Source organism: Alexandromys fortis, unplaced genomic scaffold (assembly GCF_014885135.2).
Source record: "Alexandromys fortis isolate MF-2015 unplaced genomic scaffold, M_Fortis_MF-2015_v1.1 scaffold_213, whole genome shotgun sequence".
NCBI lineage: Eukaryota > Metazoa > Chordata > Mammalia > Rodentia > Cricetidae > Alexandromys > Alexandromys fortis.
In genome coordinates, this window is record NW_026068093.1 from 2,033,696 (window position 1) to 2,051,250 (window position 17,555).

Genomic DNA, 17,555 nt, shown 5'->3' on the forward strand with positions numbered 1-17,555 from the left:
GGGATCCCATTGACAGGGACCAGGAGAAAGTGGTCTCTGAGAGACACAGTGCCGGAATTCTACCCAGCATCATGGGCATGTAAGGAATTACCTTCTATTTCTCACTTCTAGAAAATGCTACCCTTATATTGCTTATTGGTTGCCGTGTAAAAATAGCCCAAAGACTTACATTTACTCTTTCCATTAGCTTCTACGGACGATGAAGCTGGTGGCTTTGGGCTGGTGGTTCAAGCTTGTAGGCAATCGCTAGCTGGGTCTGCAGGCTCATCTTCCAAGTTCATGGTTCCTGCCACTGGCAGGAAGTCTCTGCCGCCTCAGCCTTCCTCAGCACCAAGCAAGCAAGCAAGCCCTGCCCTGGACTGCCATGGGAGCACACACATTGCCTTGCTGTGCTGGCCAGGGTTGATAGATTTCAGATCTTTCTATCAGAACAGTGACTAAGCTCCATCTACTCTTGGGTGTGAATACGGGGCTGGGAGGGGCTTGGGAGCCAACCTGAGGTGGGATTCTGTATGATTCTTGAGTTTTGGCCAGAAAAGTAACAAAGGCAACAGAGTTAACACTCCCAGGGGTAGGCTGTCTCTTTACCCTGCTTGGAGGAGGTGTGAGCTTTGCTGCCAGATCCCTCCTGGGGTCCTCTGCTACTTGATGATCTGTCTTGAGCGAGTCCCATCTCCTTTCTTTCTTATACACAATTAGCTCTCTCCAGGCCAGGGCAAGGCAGGTTTTCTAGCACACACGTGACCTCGTAACCTGGCAAGGCTTGGATCCTGGCACGGTCATTACACTGGGTCAAAATAGAGCCTGCTATTATTCTGCACCGCAGAGTCGAGGTCTTAATTTAGAGGTTCGACGATGGCATGACGGACGGCGTCGGGACCCAGCACTGACGGCACCAATTACCGAGTCAGAGAGAGACGAACGAAAGCAGGAGAGTTCCTGTCTCCTCCCAGGGCTCAGGGTGCAGACTGAACTCTGGAACCGCCAGGATGCCAAGGACCACGTTTGGTGCTCCTTTTGGTCTCTATAGCACTTCCCTGACTCTCTAACGCATGATGGCAATCCCGAGACGTTGTTCAAGGGTGAAGGAAGGAATTCTCCCATAGGTTCTTGCACAGGAAGAATGCGGCTCTTAGTGCACTGCTGCAGCCAGCGAAACAGAAGTCTTGAGTGGCAGTGTTTCACAAGTTTCTCTCCACAGGCCCAGAGCACAAGCTAGAAATGCAGCTCCTTGTCCACACTTCCACAAGAGGAGACGGCTTGCGGGAAAGAGCAAATGGTAGGGTCTGTATATGTAGCCCGGATGTTTAGTGCAGCATGGGAAGAGAATCCGAGTTCTCCAAGATGCAGGCTATGAAGCCTTGAAGGATAGCAGGGCTCTGGCGGGCAGAGGGGAGGTGGAGGTATTGGAGGGTGTGTGTAGAGGTGATGAGGTGTGGCTGAAACCTCAGGATTGCTTGCCAGGTGATTAGGGCAGATCTTTAAAAATATGGGTAGTAGCTGGTCAGGGTGGTGCACACCTTCAGTCCCAGATAAAAGCAAGCAGACGCCTACTAGTTCAAGGCCAGCCTGGTCTACTTAGGGAGTTACAGATAAACCAAAGCTACACAGTGAGATCCTATTTTAAGCTGTAAACCAACCAACAGTAAGTAGTGCTGACAGGTGACTTAGGTGCTTGCTGAGCAAGCATGAGGACTTGAGGTCAAACCTCCAGACCTCCCCTAAAAGATCTGGGTATGCCAATACATGCCTAGAATCCCAGGGGAGACAGTGACAGGAGGATTTCTGGAGTCTAGCTGGGTCAGTCAGCTCCACTTCAATGAGAGACGATAGAGAGAGATTAAGAAAGATGATATAGATATGAATAATTTGCATTGGTATGGATCTTGGTTTATTGATATAAATTTAAGGTCAGTTTTGTTATATGTATAATTTCTAATCTTGATTAAGGTATTGTGTTTGTGTAGCTCATTTAAAAATGTAATGTATAATTAAGAAATATAGGTTAATAGGTAATCATCTATAATAGTCAAGCTTGTAGTCATGTTAGTTAGATTTTTCTAGATGTATAGAGGTATGTTTCAGTTAGATAGGTATTATTCAAATCTTTCAGAGACCTTCAGAATATGGCATTTAAAATGTTTAAAAATTTAGGACTTTTCATGGCAATGAGACACATTTGCTCCTGGCAGCACCAAGCTACTTCAAGAGGAAGATGGGCATCAAAGAGGCTCCTTATGGAGCTGGTCAGCCATTTGGGCAAGAAACTGCTCTTGCCTGGACTGCTTCACTGGACTTGCAGAACCCACAGAGAAATGACTGCTGAACTTGCCTAAAGGTGAGACGATCCTCTGGGGTTCCTGCTTCATGAAAGAGTCTACTAGACTTTCTGCAGGACACAGAAGAAAATGACTGATAAACTGCCAATATAGGCAAATCTGTCTCTGAAATGTCCTGCTTTATGAAAAAGTCTGCTGGATACTATGGGCCTGTAGGCTATATATGGATGCCCCAACGGTACAAAAGAACTTTGGGTGACTGTCCAGGTACTGAGATGTCTCTGTCAATTCTAGAATTTTGGAATTTGCTTACAATATACTTCCTGTTTACTTAGGTAATATTATATCCTTCTAGAGTCTTTGATGGAGTTGAAAAATAGATATAGTTTTCCTTAGTTATGATAAAAGATAAAATAGATATAAATATCATAACTGTAATTTTTGCTTGATAACTGTTTTGTTATATGTAATTTTACTATGTTAAAGTTAAAGCCTTCCTTTTTGTTTAAAAGGAAAAGGGGAAATGGTATAGGAGGTCCTTCTGTCTTTGCATTGCTTTCATTAGTTAATCAATAAAGAAACTGCTTTGGCCCTTCTACTCTTTACCCTCACAAGACCACCTTCCGGCTCAAGCTTTTCTTTTTTGAAGGGGAATCTTGCGTAGCTGAGGTCAGCTTCCTTCCAACACTCTATAAAGTCAATCAAGGATGACCTTGAACTCTAGCCTACCCCTCCACCTCTGGAGTGTTAGGATTTCAGGGTTGCTCCAGCAGGCCCAGTTTATGCAGTATTTTTCTTGCTAGACAAATTCTCTACCACTGAGCTTCTAGCAGACCTGTACAGTTATTACTAAATGGTGGAATAAGTAAGCCTACGGCCTGGGCTCTCCAGCCTTTCCCATTAGAGTCGCTGCTGTTCTCGACCCCTGTCTGTTCACCTATCATGCCTGATTTAAGGCAAAGACGGTCAGAGAGCCTCGTTCACTCCCAGGGTCACATCTGAGATGTGTTTGACGTTCTGAAGAGGACAAGCTTGTCTCTTCAATATCAGGAAGAGGGGGAAAGATTGGAAATTCTGTAAAGAAGAGACAGCTGTCAAAGGCTTGTGAGCTGTATGATGGAAGTCACAGACTGTCTAAAAATGGGAAGATGCTCAGAGGTGACACCCAGCCTCCCCGGAGACTGCACAGCCGAGGGCCTGGAATCTTCTGAAGCTTGGTTCCTTCACTGAAGGCTACAGAATGGGGCAGTCCGTTTGGACACCTGGCGTGGAGAAGACTGGTTTGTGTGCCCCTTGCTGGGCACGATGTCTTCACCTCAGCTGGCAGCAGAAGCATGGGCTATTGGGCAGAGGCCAGGACGTCCTGTATGCTGGATAGTTTATGTCAGCTTGACACATGCTAAATTCATCTTAAAGGCAGGAACCTCAATTAAAAAGAAATGCCTTCATAAGATCTGGTTGTGAGCAAGCCTGTATGTAGGACATTTCCTTAGAGATTTATGGGTAAGGACCCAGCCCATTGTAGGTGGTGCCATCCCTACTGGTGGTCCTGGCTTCTATAAGAAAGCAGGCTGAGCAAGACGTCAGTGAGCAACCTCCCATCATGGCATCTGCATCAGCTCCTGCTTCAGGTTTCTGTCCTGTTTGAGTTCCTGCCCTGACTTCTCTTGATGAACAAGTGATATGGACGTGCAAGCCAGAGAGCCCTTTCCTCTCTGCAGGGCTTTTGGTCATGGTTTTTTTTTTTTCCCACAGAAAAACACCAAGACACCCTGTTACTCAGAATGCTGCACCGCTATGGCAGCCACTTGGCCATTGCATGGGTGTATCTCTGAGAATCCAGGGGTGGAGGGCTCCAAGTTCCGGACTCTGTAGGAGCGTGCCTGTGTACAGGAATCATGTGCAGGACTCATGAGGTGGGAATGGAACCTGGCCTGGCCTACCTTCAGGCTTATATAGTCAACACCCTCTGGGTGCCTTGGGTGGCCTTCGTGGACAGTAAGACTGTAAGAACTGATGGCTCTCTCAACTCCTGGAAACATCAGATATGGCCTCAAGGATCTGGGATCCGGGCCACTTCTCTGAAGATCATCCTTTTTCCTTTTTAAAAGGAAAAGGTTTCCTTTTTAAAAGGTTTTGTTTTCTTTTTAAAATAAGTTCCAGAATGTAGCATGTAGTTCAGTGCCCTGAGTTTGCACCAGGTCCTGGGTCCTAGCCCAGCATGACCAATAAACAAATAAACAACATTTTAAAAATCTTTCAAAAATGAACCTAATTTTTTTAAAAATAATCCTTTTTATTATGGAAAATTTCAAGCACACTCGAATAGACAGAAGAGTATGAGGATCTCCTCGAGCCTGCACCCCAAGCCCAGCAGTTCTCAGCTCAGGGCCCCGTGTTTTATCTCCACTCTCCTCCACTCCCTCCTCGGCCTGGATTATTTTGGAGCAAATCTTGGACATCATCTTGACACAGCCAAAATATTCCAGACTGTCTCTCCGAAAGATGCAAAGATTTACACATGGCCGAAGAATAACTCTCGTGCCGTGAGACTGTTCCAAGGAAATAAACAATCATTTCCCAGCGCCGTGAGACATTTGACCTGCGGCCAAAATTTCTCATCTTTGAACGCTTGAAGCCCCACCCCCGACTCCCAACGTTCCCCCCACCCCCACCCCTGGGTCCACAGTGTGTTGGCTGAAAATGGGAATTTTGAAAGAGTTTCTAGGTTGCAATTGGTTAATACTACTTCTCGCGTCTCTCGGGGCTTGTTTACACTCCTGTTGTATTTTATTTTAAGAAACTTTCTTACTGTAAGGCTGGTTTGTAGCAACAACCCAAACAAGCACCAATGAACAGGCTGCCCCCCCCCTCCCCGAGGAACTGTTTGTGCCATTTGTGTGTTTCCATGGAAACACAGTTTCAAATATGGAACCTGGTCCCTGCCCAGCTTCAGCAATTCACACTCACGATGGCACACTTGAGCCTTTGGTGTGGCGCCAGAGAGTTCACGGCCGTGGCCATGTTGGAGACGGGTCAGTGGACCATAGTCACCGGTGCTTAATAACCTCTCCACCTAGTTAAGTTACATGAGCAATAGGCCATCGCTGGGAGCAGGCAGGCAGGATGGGACTCTTCGCTGGTTTAGCAGCTGGTCTGGGGGTCTCCAGTGATGCAGTTTTATGAGTTGGGACAGGATTTGCTCTTGTGTTCGTGCAAGCAACCCCTACCCTTCCTCCTGTAGGGAAACCCCAGTAAACTCATTGGATCACTACCCCGGACTTGGCAGAATCATTTCTTTGGTACACCTTTGCCCTCTGTACCTCAGGAGACTAGAAACACACTCTCCTGGAAAGGCCGCACAGACTCTAATTCTGATGTGCTGTAATTAGCTCAGCAAACAGAAGCGCCTTCCAGCGCCCCTCTGGAAAGCGCGGAGCTCAGCACCATTGTAACTCCCACTGCTCTATGGTACATGGAAGAGTGCTGGGGAAACACGCTCAGGTAAGCTGCAGACAATTCTAGAACCTGGAGGATAAGTACTAACCATGACAGCATGATGCACATCCCATATCAACACCACCCAGTCTGCTCAGAAACTAGAGGCCGGTGGTTCTTGCAGCCATTCTGAAGACCCCAGCCCTCTAGTCTGCAGACTCTGGTTCCTCCTGTTCCTACCTCCATCTGTGACTTTCACCTTGTACACACTGCCATCGGTGTTCTCTTGTGTGAGACCCAGGGCCTAACTGATGAGACCGAGGGATGCCTGACTCTCCTTGACTTTCTTTTCTCTTTCTTAAAAGATCATTTTGTGTCTGTGTGACACAAATATATATATCATGTGTGGGTACCTGCAGATGCAGGAATAGGCCATCAGATATATGCTCGAGCTATAGTTATAGGCAGTGATAAACCACCGTTTGTAGCTGCTTGAAACCGAACCATATCTTTACCACTGAGACATCTCTCTAGCCCCTCACGTTAGGTCTTGCAGATGCAGGTCCCACTGAGTGTGACTGGCCCATTGATCTTGGTCTCTCTTCCTTTAACTAATCATCAGAGAGGTAGACGCCTGACCCAAACGTGGCCAACCCAATTCTTTCCCTTCACAGGTCTTTCTTCTCTAAGAAATGTGAAGGAAGTTCTCATTGGCTGTGGAGGGCACGGTGAAAGGTCACATTGGCATGGCTGCTCTTTCGATTATGGGCAAACAGGGAGAAGAAGCTGGGCAGAAACAGATGACAAAAAAAGCAGGAAGGAAGAACCCCAGAGAAACTGATTGAGTGTTTCTGTCTCTTGCCACTGTTTCAACTCCTGTGAAGACCGGCTTGTTTCTTAGATTCTTTGGAATTTCAGGAGTTTTCTATAATTAATCAAGTGTATAGGTTTCTGATCTCGACTGAAGCAGCCTGTGCCAGGGAATGAAACATGGATGTCTACTGTGGCTACTTCCATTCAACTTTCCCATCCCTTGCTAGTGCTGTATGGCAGGAAAAACAAGAGCCCCGGAGGTTGAAAAGAAAGAAACAAGACTGTATTCACAGTGGGTATGAGTCTGTGGGTAAGGGGTGATACAAACAGAGCAAATAAGCAACTCTGTCAAGATCACCGAATACTAGATAAACTTATATTACATCTCCCATTTAACCAAGCCTATTGCATTTTATGCACTACCAATGTGTTCTGTTCATCGATAAATAAGGTTAAAAACAGACATACAAAACACTAGCATATAAAATAAGATAAAAAGGCAAAGAAACAGGGACAAATTTAATTAAGATACATCTAAAACTAGGCAGGAAGAATGGCTCAGTGGATAAAGCACCTCCCACTCAAGCTTGAGGAGTTGAGTTCAGGTCCCCAGAATCCATGTAAGGCCAGACATACTAATGCACATCTGTAGTCTCAGTGTCTCCATGGAGATGGGAGACAGAGACAGGAGAATCCTTGCAAGCCATCACCGTAAGCAAGTCATCATCACTGTACACCATCGTCACCATGAGTCATCACTGCAAGCCATCACTGTAAGCCGTCTTCACTGTAAGCCATCATCACTGCAAGCCATCATCACTGCAAGCCATCATCACCATGAGTCATCACTGTAAGCCATCACTGTCAGCCAGTGAGCAGGCCAGCTAGCCCAGCTTACATAGTGGCGAACAAGAGACCCTGCCTCACACAAGGTAGAAGGCAAGGGCTAACCTCCACAGGAACACTGTAGTGCACACACCTATAGTCACACGCATGAACACGCATATGCCCAAGAATACCCATGCACATATGAACAACACACACAAGGATTTAAAATATGCATCATCGCAGGCTTAGTTTTAAAATATCTAAATAGAGGGGATATATTCATAACTAAATAAGTTGGGATGTAATCATGGTCTGAACAATTTAAGGAGTCAAGGATCCCTAAATTTATCTGTAAGGATCATGCAATTTCAACTGCAGAGCCTAACAGACATATTTTTGAGAGTAGAAATTGACATCCTGATTCTAAAATGTATATGGGAACACAAAACCTAAAATAGGCTTGTCTTTAAAAAGAAGGATGATGGAGGGCCCACACTACTAGAGCATAAAGCTACAGAATTTAAGACAGTGCAGTACGGGCATAAGGAGAATCAGCGAGATCAATGAAAAGTCTAGCGACAAACCCACCTGCGTGTGTGCAGTATGGTGGCTTTTTAAAAAAGGATCAACGAACTGGTCCTAGTGACGCATAACTTCCAATCCCAGCTCTTAGGGGGCTGAAGCAGGAGCTCCATGCGTTTTAAGGTCAGGCTAGACTATGTAGTGAATTCAGGGTCAGCACGGGTTATATCTGTCTCAGAAAATGAAACACACATAAAAGAAAGAAAAAAAAAAAAGGTATGGCAAGGCACGGATGCCATTCACTGACAGGAGCCAAAAGCGGTTTATGTAAACGGCACCGAAGCAGCTGCATGGCCATATGGACCGCAAGACCGAAGTGCAGAGCTCAAGGTATGATGGTCTGTGGAAGTCAGATATTTGTTAGACAGCAAATACAGCAATGAGCAATGAGACAGCAACATTGATAAGTTACTGTCAGCAAAACTAAAAATCTATGCTCACGGGGTATCAATGTGTGCAGTGCGCATCTCAGGACAGAACTTTTTTTTTTTTTGGATTTTTTTGAGCCAGGTCTCACTCTTAGCCCAGATTGCCTTGGAACTCATTATGTAGGTCAGGGTGGCCTTGAATCCACTGTAATGCTCCTGCCTCTGCGTCCTGAGTACTGAGATTACAGACATGATCACCATGCCTGGCTTGGCCATGCATTCTTTTATTTAACATATAAGAATTGCAGCCGGGCGGTGGTGGCGCACGCCTTTAATCCCAGCACTCGGGAGGCAGAGTCAGGCGGATCTCTGTGAGTTCGAGACCAGCCTGGTCTACAAGAGCTAGTTCCAGGACAGGCTCCAAAGCCACAGAGAAATCCTGTCTTGGAAAAAAAAATATAAGAATTGCAAACATAAAAAGAAGGATGGGCAAGTGACCTGAATGAGCACCACCCGAAAGCAAGAGGAGAGCCAATGAGACCTTCATGGTCATCAGGGCCATCATGTGTTAGAGCAGAACTGAGAAGCCACAGTGAGTTAGAGTGACAACCAGGACAGCGAGGGACAGAAACAGACCTGACATGAAAAGATGCCTTTCCCAGTGTCCTTGACACTAACGGAAGAGTCACACAGCATGGTTTTAGCCAATGAGATGTAAGCAGTGTCGGTGGGATCAAGGAAACCTCTTAAAAGAAAGGCGGGGAGCTGGCAGGAACCATCCACCCCTCCCATCTTCCCTCCTGAACTGTAGCTGTAACGGCTGGAGCTCTGGAGTCATCCTAACAGATGGCAGAAAGGAATTTCAGTCATGATCTTCAGACTTCTCTTATACAGAAGCCAAGTAGACACCCACTATGGTGAACTGGGTCGTGTGGCATTTGGTTATAAGGAATGTGCTAAATAGTTTTATGTTAACTGGGCACAAACTGAAGTCATCTGAGAGGCAGGAACCTTAATTAAGAAAATGTCTCCAGGGCTGGGGAGATGGCTAGGTAGTTAAGAGCACCGGCTACTCTTCTAGAGGACTCAGGTTCAATTCCCAGCACCCACCCAGCAGCTCACATCTGTCTGTAATTCCGGTTCCAGGGCTTCTGAGACAGACAAAATGCCAATGAACATAAAATAAAGTTTAAAAAATAAGAGAAAAATACCTCTATAAGATCTGTCTGCATGCGAGTCTATACAGCACTTACTCCGTGATCAATGAGGAAGGGTGGGTGATGCCATCCCTGGGCTGCTGGTCCTGGGTTCTATAAGAGCAGGCTGAGCAAGCCATGTGAGCAGCACCCCTCCATGACCTCTGCATCAGCTCCTGCCCCTAGGTTCCTACCCTGTATGAGTTCCCATCCTGACTTCCTTTGACGACAAACAGCATGGAAGTGTAAGCCAAACAAACCCTTTCTGTCCTAAATTGATTTCGGTCATGATGTTTCATCACAGCATAGTAACCCTAACTACGGCAAGAGCTAAGTTCAATTCTAACTGGTACCACACACAAATACCCTACAAATAAGAGCGCAATGGATAAATCCAAGTCCAATCACCCTACAGCACATGGTATGGCTGGCTGGTCCACATATGCATAGAAAATGATTTAAAACACTGTTGTTTGTGATACACGAGTAGACAGAAAACAGAACGAATAGCAGAAGCTGTCTGATGGAGAGAAAGCATGCGTAAGATGCATAAAATGCACAGGAAAAAGACCAAACACAGGCGAAGTTTGTTAAAGCCTCTCTAGGGTGGTGGAACCATAATATTCCTTTTCTGATCCCCAGTGTGCATAATATCTCCAAATTTCTATTTTGTGATGGAATAGTTTTTTTACAGAAGAAAGTTGTGAGTTTAAAAACAAAGTACATGCAAGCAGCCAAATCATTGTAAGGGGAATTAAAGCAAGCAGTTGTGAGTGCAGTTCAGGTGGTAGAGTGGCCATCTGGCATGTAGGAGCCCTGGGTTTAAACGCCGGTGCCACGTGAACCTGGTATGGTAGTGCATCCTGTCTGTAATCCCAGCACTAGGGAGACAGCGGCGGGAAGATCACGAGTTCAAGTCCTGGTTCCGCAGCTATAAGCTGGGACCCAGAGAGGAAGGCAAGAACTGACTTGTGCAAATCGCTTATGCAGGAGTGCTCGTGCGTGCATGCGCATGTGCACGTGCATGTACACACATACACCAAAATAATCTCTGGTTATCTAGTGATTTTTTTTGAGGGCAGCCTGGGCTATATGAGATCCTGTCTCAAATCAAAACAAAATAACAAAAAAGACAAACAACTCCCTGTAGCTCTGAGAGGACTCGGTAGTGTGGGTGTCTGCCATGCCCTTCAGTCCCAGACCCTCCTAGGCTTGCACGGCTCACCTGGCTTCCTGGGCTCCTGTGACTCTCTGTGCTGCTGTTCTCCAGGGAGACACTCCTCCCCGGGGCAGATTCAAGGCCAAGGGTTCATTTACAGATTTCCCACTTTCTGACGAATCTGTGGCGTTTAAAAAATGGAGCAAGTTAGAAAATACGCACCTCTCCCCTTCAGGAAAATCCATGAGTGACAGTAGTGACTGTCACCCCAAGAAGAAGGTAGAGTGAGGGTAGCCCTACTGTCACCCCAAGAGTGAGGGTGGCCTCTCTTCTCACTCTCCAAAGGGATATTTGCTATGCCTTGTGTGGTATTTGGTGATCTGGGATGTCATTGCCATGGACTTTTTAACTAAGATACCAGCATCTTCATATATGTGTACATACACACTTACACACAGTGGGGGTGGGCACTGGAAACATAACAGCAAGCTCACGTGTGAGCCTGGCTGGTATTTCAAGGACCACAAAGCTGCCATTGTGAGCTCACTTCTGGACAAACATTTGTAGCTTGTCAACGCCTTCACATCTAATCTCAACCTCTGAGTCCTAATCAGTGGGCAGTCACAGCAGGTCTCGACTGCCCCATCAGCCCGGTGGGCAAGCGATGCTGCCGCTGTGGTAGGGTCCACAAGGGGCACATTCTCAGCAGATGACATGGGGGAAAGTCCCGTGCCTTGGAGCTCCAATCTGCACGTGGTGAGCCCAGAGTGCCTGCTGTCTTCTTCTGTTCTCAGGGCACAGGTCAGACATGTCTGATGGCCTGGAGCGTGTTGTCTGCCATCCTGCACAGTGGAGCAGAGCCGGGCTTCCCGCTGGGCCGTGGGTCGGGGAATCTCAGGTAGTCCTGGAGAGTTAACTCCAGAGAGGGGTGAGGAGTCACTTTAGCCACCAGACTGTCTCTAATGAGACTGACTTATCTGTGGGCTGAACACCGGTGGCACTGTTGTAGGTGACAGGGAAGGGGGTTGACCCTGCTCTAGCCTCCATTTGTGTCCTCGGGTTTGGCTAAGGGAAGCTACGGGCTCTCTCCTTATTCCACTGTCACCCTCTTGACCCTCCTCCGGGACACAGCCCTCTGCCACCTTCAGGTGGACGAAATGTACCTAAGAGGCTGACATGTTACAAGTTTTATCTCCAGCTGGTGGTGCTGTTGGGAGCTGCTGGACACAGGAGGAGGTGGGGCGTGGGAAAGAAGCTGGTCATAGGGCTATCTCCTGGAAGGCTTATCTCTTCCTAGACCCTCCTTCTCTCTCTGACTGGTTCTTCCTCACTTTCCCAATATACTGGCCACCATCTAGATACCCTGCTCGTCTCTGGCCAGAGCAGGACAGCCCGAGAAGCCCCGACTGAACCCCTCCTGCAGCAGTGAGCCCCAGGACACTTTTCTTCCTCCCAGTTGCTGTATCTTGAGTATTTTGTCAGCAGTGGAAAGCTAATGAATATACCCGCCTTGCCTCCCATTACAGAAGGTCCCTGTGGCCCCAGATCTGGCAGCTACACATATTTTTCTATACCCTACACGCCTGCTCTGTCCAATAGGGGCAGCCACTGTTCACGAGAGGCTCTTACATACTTGGGATACGATTGATGTGGCTGGAGAAATGCATTTTCCATTTCATTCAACTTAAATCCAAACATGAAAACAGAGCGGCGGTTTGATGATGGGAAAACTAAGAATATTTGGAACAATTTGGGTATGTAAATTTACTTTTTTGACTGTACATTTTATGAGATCTAAATACAGATCAAGTATTTATTTCCCGTGAGGATTTGGCGAGTGAACACAAAGGATTGTGCTATAAGATGCTCAATAGGATTCAAAGACAGTGCACACAAAGGACCTGGCTCACTGATAAGTCATTTTTATAAGGACCCGTCTCATTATGTAGCCAGGCTAGTCTCAAACTCCCAGTCCTCCTGTCTATTACTGGGATTATAGATGTGTGGGATTACACACAGATACACATATATTTATAGACACACATGTGTATTTTATACATACATCTACATTTACATACACGTGTGTACATTCATATACATATATGTGTATTTGCATACACACATGTATATTTATATACATGCATTTATATACACATGTACATTTATATACACGCATGCACATTTGTATACACATGTACATTTATATACATATATGTACATTTTTATGCACATGTGTACATTTATATACATATATACATAGTGCCTGGGTCACTGATACTTTTTATACTAATTATTAACTATAGGACACAGGATAATATTTTGGAAATGATTGTTTTTGTTTTTAATTTTTCTATGTAGCCCTGGCTGTCCTGGAACTCACTCTGTAGACCAGGCTGGCCTCGAACTCAGAAATCTGCCTGCCTCTGCCTCCCGAGTGCTGGGACTAAAGGTGTGCGCCACCATCACCCAGCATATTATTGTATTTAATAAGACATATTACTACAATAAACCTTATTCATTTCTTTGTTATTAAAAACCTTTTAGATTTACTTATATTATGTGTATGAGTGTTTGGCTGCATTGTAGGTACATACACCACATGAATGCCTGTGCCCACAAAGGTCACAAAAGGTCATCAGGTTCCCTGGATCTGGAGTTATGGATGGTTGTGAGCCACCACAAGGGTGTAGGGAACTGAACCCTGGGTCCTCTGCAAGAGCAACAAGTGCTCTTAACCACCGAGCCATTTCTCCAGCCCCTCTTTGTAATTTTTAATATGGCCACTGAAAGGTTTAAAATGACCTTGAATACCACCTTCTGCAACGGTGGTGTTTTAGGTATTGCGTCCCTGCATCCATTCTATTTGGACCCAGGACTCTCTCGGTGTCCGTGATAAATTGCAGACATAAATATTCCCACCCTCAAGCGGTAGAGTCAGGGTCTCCTGCAACCCCTCTTTCCCCCCCCTGGACTGACCACATGTGCTGTGATGACCACATGAAGCTGAGTCTAGCCCCCCCCCCCCAGGGTTTGAAGTCTTCTGCCCATCTCTCCAGGATCCTGTGTTGCATGAAAACCAGTATCTAGACTGTGGGAAGACGAGATGCAGGTGGGGTGCAAGGGAGCCTTCTAACTGTGACCCCTAGACTGAAATGACTAGAGGGTTGGACAAGGCTGTCCCCACCTCTCAGTCCCATAAGCCAGGCTGTGGAGACCAGGTACACTGTTGGTGAGGGGAGGCCCCCAGCCATCCCCACAATCAAGAGAAACGACAGTATGTCTTTCTGTATTGGGGATAGTTTGACTTTAGGCTAGTAAACAACCGGCACAGAAGTGATTCTTAACCTGTGGGTTGTGACCCCTTTGGGGGGATGAACACAGGGGTTGCTTAAGACCATCGGAAAACAGATATTTGCATTGTGATTCATATCAGTAGCAAAATTATAATTACGTTCGAGACTAGCCTGGTCTACAGAGCTAGTTCCAGGACAGGCTCCAAAGCCACAGAGAAACCCTGTCTCGAAAAAAAAAAATAAAAATAAAAAATAAACAAAAAAAAACAATTTTATGGTTGGGGTCACCACAACATGGGAAACTGTATTAAACAGCCGCAGCATTAGAAAGGCTGAGAGCTGCTACAATACGGGGTTTAATGGCTGTTTCTAAATAGCCAGCAAAGCCCCTGAACCTCCAACACACTAGGGGTGACACGCTTTCGGAGGACAGCTGTCATGCCCAGGCTTTGGGAAGCCACCCCACACTCTGCAGTCCCAACACAGTCCCTTCAGAGTCCTGGGGACAGCCCCACGGAAAGGTGTCCACCGCTGTGGCAGGCCCTACTGACAGAAGTTTCTGAACTTTATTCTGCTCAACAAGTATATATTTTGAGCAGATGAAATGTACCAGAACCGATGCGAGAGAGTCAGGGGTCTCAGCCCAAAGACCCCCTCCCAAGATTTTAATCTCACGTATATTCATGGCGACAGAAACCCCGCCACTGGCAGGGACAGCACAAGGCAGGTTAGACTGACACCAGTAAGGAGATTTGTGTTCCCAAATAACACAGGATGTGGACACTGCCATCTCCCTGCACGAAGACATTCATATATGACTTCACTGTGTCCTTTCAGGAGAAGCCTGTCATGTCGTATGACCTAAGGTGACCCTTTCTCGGAAGAGGACATGATGTCCTACTATGGGAAAGGGAATTCTTCATGGGAAAATGACCTCAAGTGTTCCACCTCACTGGACCCAACCCTGGCCATTTCCAGTGCCTTTGGGTCTCCTTTCATTTCATGAGACTCCGAACATCAGTAGCTCACATGACAGGTGTGCCCGGTACTGACCTGCTTGGTGATTGGCGCTCTGCTCAGACTTGCCTCTTGACTTGTGCTTGTGTCTCATGGCACGATTGAAGATGGAATTCCTCTGGATTGGGATGAGGCAGCGGGGCTCTTCATCTTCAGCCTGCTCACCAGCCTCGGGTGCCTCCCTGGACTCTGGAAGTAACTCAGGCCTCATCTCAGCGGGACCGTGATTGCTTTCCCACAAACTGCTCACTGATTTCCTCTGAGGTTGTTCCCAGTCTGCAGAGTCTTTGGTCTCCATGGCAACGGGACTAATGGTTTCTCAGCAGGGCTGCTGGGGTCAGTCACCTCCCTGACTTCATCAGTCTTCAGGGCTTTAGGATAGACAGAGAAGAATTGTCAGCGTTGTTGGGCTAAGTGGCCCATTCAGAGCATGGAATCCTTTTCCATTCAGGGTTGATGAGATTTGGGATAATCCACACACCCCACCAATCGCATCTTTGCCAACCCGAGTTGCAGCGCAAACCGCTCATTTGGAGGCAGTCGTGCATCGTCGTGTAATTGAAGCTTATTTGTCCTATTCATAAGCAGCACTTTAAGGAAAATGCTTAGAGTGGTTTGTATAACTAACTCGCAAGTAAATATTCCTGAATAACTCCAGACAAAGAGCACCAAATTGCGAGAGAAGCCTAGGAGAGCAGGGGGAAGGGAAGGGCAGGCTGCAGGGCAAGGGGAAAGGGTGCTGGCATCGGCATGCCTCACGGGGGTCCAAGCAAACTTGAACTCCACATCTAAGCTCTTCCATCATCTAGAGGCCAAGTGCAGCTGAGTTGGTGGTCTCTTTGTATAAGAAGCTTTGTCCCATGGCCTGGAGTCACACAGGGTCATCTCCCTCCAGGACAACTCTGACATGGACTTCCTTCCAGGACGGGGCTCTGAGGTAGTGAGAAACCTGAGGGGTCTTTTGAGAATGGGTGCCACACTGGCGGGACAGTGTTCTGGGTGGTGAAGCCATGGAGTCTTTATGGTTGCAAAAGTCACGCATAGATGCTGTGTATATAGGAGCTGTTTTCTGGGTCATAGGTCAGAGCTGTCATTGCTTTCTCTATGGGTTAGAGACTCGGGCACACTTAAGCAGTCTTATACCTTCTCTAAAACAGAGACAGTGGGAACTGTGCACAGGGCCCCCACACCTCTCCAGTCCAGCTGTACACCTTATTCTCAGGGGAGCAGCTCAGCTAAGGGTTCCCTGGAGAGGGAGAGTGGCTTTGTGCAAGGCAGGTTTGAGGCCTGGCACCCACATGCAAGAATCACCCCCGTGGTGCATGCAGAGGGACAGCAGCTTTTCCCTACCTGTCTGCAGGTCTGCTTGCATCCCACAAGCAGGCTTCCATATACATAGCAAGTTGCATGAAGGCCTTAGGAGGCAGGGACTCACTGAGAAAGGACCTACCTCAGAGCAATATGGCCAGGCATTGGAGTGCTACCTGAGTTCGTGGGATCTGGAGGCTGCCACTTTCCACCCTGGTCACCATTTCTTTTACTTTGTGTTTGCTTTGTTCTCAAGACAGGGTCTCACATTATGTAAGTAGCTGCGGCTGTCCTGGAACTTGTTTTGTAGACCAGGCTGGCCTCGAACTCACAGAGATCTGCCTGCCTCTGCCTCCCAAGTGCTGGGATTAGAGGTGTGAGCCACTATACTTGGCTTAAAACAACAACAACAAAAAATATTGTTTTGTGATGATTTTTTGAGATAGGGTTCTCTACATAGCTCTGGCTGTCCTAGAAGGCATAGTTTCTTGATCCATGAAAACACTCTGTGATCTGTGAGGTCCCAGTCCAGCAAAGCATAATGCTGCTACCTCGGGTGTCCAAAGAACACCTGCAGTGGCCAAAAGACCATATTGTGGTCGGATTGTTAATGTCCCATCCCTTCTAAGAGTTCCCAGGAGGGATGACATTTATAAATGTGCTGAGGAGCCTCAGCCCCGGCAGCACCATGGGAAGATTCTCGTAACCACGAGTTCAGCCTGAGTCAACAGGGGCGGTGACTGCAGTTAAGCTAACGTATCCCTGAGCCAAGGACAAGAACTAAAGAGGTGTCTGTCCCAGCCAGACGAGCAGGGGACCCTGCCCTGGCTCCGTAGCAGAGAATAACTGCTCAGGCCACAGGGAACGGGAAAGAGGAATTGGTGAATCAGGAACAGCTAGGTCTCTCTGTCTTCTGCGGGCAGAAAAGAAGGCTGGAATGAAAACCATGACTAAATATAAGGCAGGAGCTTGGCAGTTCAGAGCTGCAGGGGGACAAAGACCCTACTCACTGAAGGAAGGAGAGGGTTTGAGATCTGAGGATTCAGGGATCCCCCACCTAGCCTGACATCTCTGCTTCTCACTGTGGTCATTTAGAAAGCGCTGCGAAGAGAAGTCATGTCGTGCAGCAGGGCTCACATGGGAGGTTTATTGGAAGAGGAGAGAGAAGGCGCAGAGAGGAGGGCAGAGACCGGTTTCTGAGGACAGGAGTGGCAGATGAAAAAGAGAGAGGGAGAGAGAGAGAGAGAGAGGGAGAGAGAGAGAGAGAGAGAGAG

The 17,555-nt window shown here is 47.1% G+C and overlaps 1 protein-coding gene across 2 annotated transcripts in view; it reads right to left on the reverse strand.

The window, feature by feature from the left end:
- Positions 1–17,555, reverse strand: part of Ngef (neuronal guanine nucleotide exchange factor) — a 99,248-nt gene that overhangs the window by 58,109 nt on the left and 23,584 nt on the right. Inside the window, exons 2-3 of one of the 2 annotated variants that reach the window (XM_050123154.1) lie at positions 15,010–15,344; positions 10,730–10,844 (exon numbers count right to left, since the gene is read on the reverse strand). In XM_050123154.1, the coding sequence (XP_049979111.1) occupies positions 10,730–10,844; positions 15,010–15,271 (377 nt within the window). In that variant the 5' untranslated portion in view covers positions 15,272–15,344. Of the gene's footprint in view, positions 1–10,729; positions 10,845–15,009; positions 15,345–17,555 lie in introns of those variants that run through there. The other variant, XM_050123155.1, reaches the window with a different exon arrangement.